Genomic DNA, 3,234 nt, shown 5'->3' on the forward strand with positions numbered 1-3,234 from the left:
AGTACCACCCTGGGGTGCTTGGCTAAGGCAGTGCCATCTCTGGAGGCTGAATCTCTGCCTGGGTAGGAGGACACAGACAGCTGCCGTTGGAGCTCCCACTGCTGTACCTGAAAACAGCTCCCTCCAACCCTGGTTCCACAGGGCCGGCCACCCCTTCCCACCTCCCAGGAGACCAAGCCTGGGCCTCATTGTCACAGTGGCTCCTGCCAACTGCCTGCCATTTGATGCCCTCAGGCAGCTTGCCATTTGCCTGTCTCGCTCTTCCCCTCATGTGGCAGGGTTGACCTCCTGCAGGTGGGAGACTGCATGGCCACTGATGACGGGGCTGGCAGCCAGGATTGCTCATGCTCCCATCATGTAGTGGCTGCCTTAGGCCAGTGGACAAGATGTGTTAGGAATACCTTCCCATTTAGTTACAAGGTTCAGAAAAGACCTCTTGCTTTCTAGCTGATCATCAGATATTTAGAGGGGCTGGGTGTGGCTGGAACCAATCCTAGTCTCAGGCTTGGTCAACAATTTATGTCTAAAGGGTTGTGTCACCTTCTTGTCCAAATTTGTCCTGCATGCCAATGCTGTCACATTACAAGGGGGGTTTCCTTGAACCCTTTATATTTGACTAGCCTGCCAGTTTCCCAAGAAAGATGAGACCCTTGTGCTTGACCAGTCTGCATTCCAGTACTCAACTCTATGACAGCCCACCAAATCGGAGGGTAATTCATCTAACCTATTCAGGGACCTTCACTGACAGCGTCACCGAGTCAAATCCCTTATTTAAATTATTCAAGTTTCTGGAGACTTACACAAAACAGACTTCAGCTGAAGATTTTTATTATACAAAATACAAGTTTGTGACAGGATAAGGTTCAGAGATTGCTGGTGATAAGATACCATCTGCAAAAACAAGCTTGAAGTGATACACAACCAAACTATAAATACTAATAACAGCTAGCATGAGCTAGTCATTTGGCATGCATAATAAAAAGTTCTTACCCAATAAATGTCCCTATGCGGGAGAAGACAAGTTCAGCCTGTCAACTGATCCCAGAAGTTATGATGGAGTCTTCTCTAACTCCTCCCCTCTTTCATTCACTTTTATACTTTTCTTTAATCTCAGGTGGAGCTTGAGTGACTCTAGTCATGCATTCTTTTATTATTGATTGATGTAAAATTCTCTCACTTTTATCTTAAAGATATAGCTGATAAAATAGTACATGCTCAGTGAGGAGTGGTTGTACCTTGGAGGTGGGTAACTTTGGGATGGAGGTGTGCATTAGTATTGCAATGAGATTATAATGAGCAAGGTTCGCCTAAGGAAAGTGATTTTACCACAGTTGCTGTCCCAGCAACGGACATCTCTTATATTTTCCATTTGACAGCTGCTATGTGGCTTATGATCTGCATAGTACCATCAAGTTCCCAAACCTGCAGGGAGTACAACAGAGCCTGGCCACAGCGTATCCACTCCGTTCCACCCTCCATTGCTCCTCTAAGATAGCAGGTTGTGTCGCTTGGGGAAATGTGGTGGAGTAGATTCCGTGCATGCCAACCGTCCTGAAAATGACAACTGTATTTCACCCTAAAAAGGTTTCTTGTAATATTACAACTTCTGTTAGGCCCCAGTTTTCTCTAACACCCCCTCCCCCCCAAGTGATTTTCCCATACACTACACTCCCACTCAGGCTCAGCAGAAGTCTAGATGGAGGAAGCACTGGGCACAACAGCAGAGCACTGTTTCTCGCCTACCAAATTTGCAAGTTGTCACTGTGTCAAATGTCAGAATTTAATTTAGAAAAAACCAGAAACTCGATACCATATAGACAAGTCTTCTCTATATTTATGTTTAAAAATACTAATTTTCAAAAATGACAATTTATAAATGAAGAGTCTGCTGGTAGCTTTCTTCCAGCTCATGCTTACCACAGATTCTACTGGGCTTTTCCTATTTTAAAATGTCCCTTTTAGAGTGTCTTGCTGCCTCCACATGGAATCTGTTTCCTCCTTCACCCCCCAAATTTAATGAAAAAATAATAATAATAAAAATCAGTAGCTGACAATTTTAAGCAAAAATATAAAGCGCTATAACATTACCTACATTACCTTTTACTGAACTAAGCTTTTGAACACCCTAGGAGTTTTGTGAAAATTTAACCAGTGTTGAAAAGGCACAGGATTTTTGTGCTCTGAGACTTCCAGCAGCAATGCTTTTTCCCCACATATTGCCAATGAAGATGTTGAACAGCTCTGGTCACAATACTGACCCCTGAGGAATGCCACTCGTCACTGATCTCCACTTGGACATCAAGCCGCTGACCACAGTTATTTGAGTCTGACCATACCCAGATGATGCAACAGTGATACAAGCTATTAATTATTAAAATCCTCACAAAGCTGTCCATGTCTGGTAGTTTTTGTTCCATAGTATATCATGAACGGGTAAGCTATTTTTCACATAGAAGTTTAGTTGTACATAAAGATAACTTTGGTCCAAAGGACAGCATATTGGAAATGTGACCACTGAGAGTTCAAAAATCAATGTAAAAGATAACAAAAATAATTGGGCATTTCATTCCTAAATCTGCACAGTGTGGTTGTCCTAGTAATTTGCCTTTTCATTCTGTGTGTCTGCTAACTGTTGAGTTTTTAAGACTTCAGCTTGTTCATGATCTTCCTTATCCACATCATCTACATGACTAGATACCTTTTCTTCTGCTTCTCCTTGATCAACACTTCCATATTCTACTTGTTCCAGGTCTGTTCCACTTATAAGTTCGGCGTGTACATCTTCCACCTGTATTTGATTTACATGCTCAACATGTAACTGATCTACGTGAACTTCAGCACTTTGCTCAGTCTGAATATGTTCAACTTCCAAATAACTAATTTGCACCTGTTCTTGCAGTTCATCCACCTGTGTGCCTTTTATTAGATTGTCCTGTATGACCTCCTGGTGCATCTGTTCCACAGTTACCTGTGCAGGATCCACTTGTACCTGAATTATTGGTAGGACATGGACTTGCTCCAGTTGTTCTATTATAGTCATTGATGTTACTGGTTCAGCTTCTACAGCTTCCACTGGAAGAACCTCTTCTGTCACTATTTGTTCTGAAATATTGTGCATGTCTTTGAGATGCCTTCTCAGCTCACTGCCTTGCATAAACCACAAATCACATAAGGTACAGTGGTTGGGTTTGTCACCGGTATGTATTACCAAGTGACCTTTGAATTGATCCCAGC

At 42.6% G+C, this 3,234-nt stretch overlaps 1 protein-coding gene across 1 annotated transcript; it reads right to left on the bottom strand.

Annotated features, from left to right (window-relative positions):
* Positions 1-2,395: 2,395 nt before the first annotated feature.
* Positions 2,396-3,229, bottom strand: LOC133220959 (zinc finger protein 131-like; the record flags this gene model as incomplete). Its single annotated transcript, XM_061369453.1, has 1 exon — positions 2,396-3,229. A coding segment is annotated over one exon (636 nt), but the record flags the coding sequence as incomplete, so codon positions are not given.
* Positions 3,230-3,234: the final 5 nt, after the last annotated feature.

Source organism: Neopsephotus bourkii, unplaced genomic scaffold (assembly GCF_033783945.1).
Source record: "Neopsephotus bourkii isolate Nb327-2 ecotype Australia unplaced genomic scaffold, CSIRO-AGI_Nbou_v1 NB_1497, whole genome shotgun sequence".
Taxonomy (NCBI): domain Eukaryota; kingdom Metazoa; phylum Chordata; class Aves; order Psittaciformes; family Psittacidae; genus Neopsephotus; species Neopsephotus bourkii.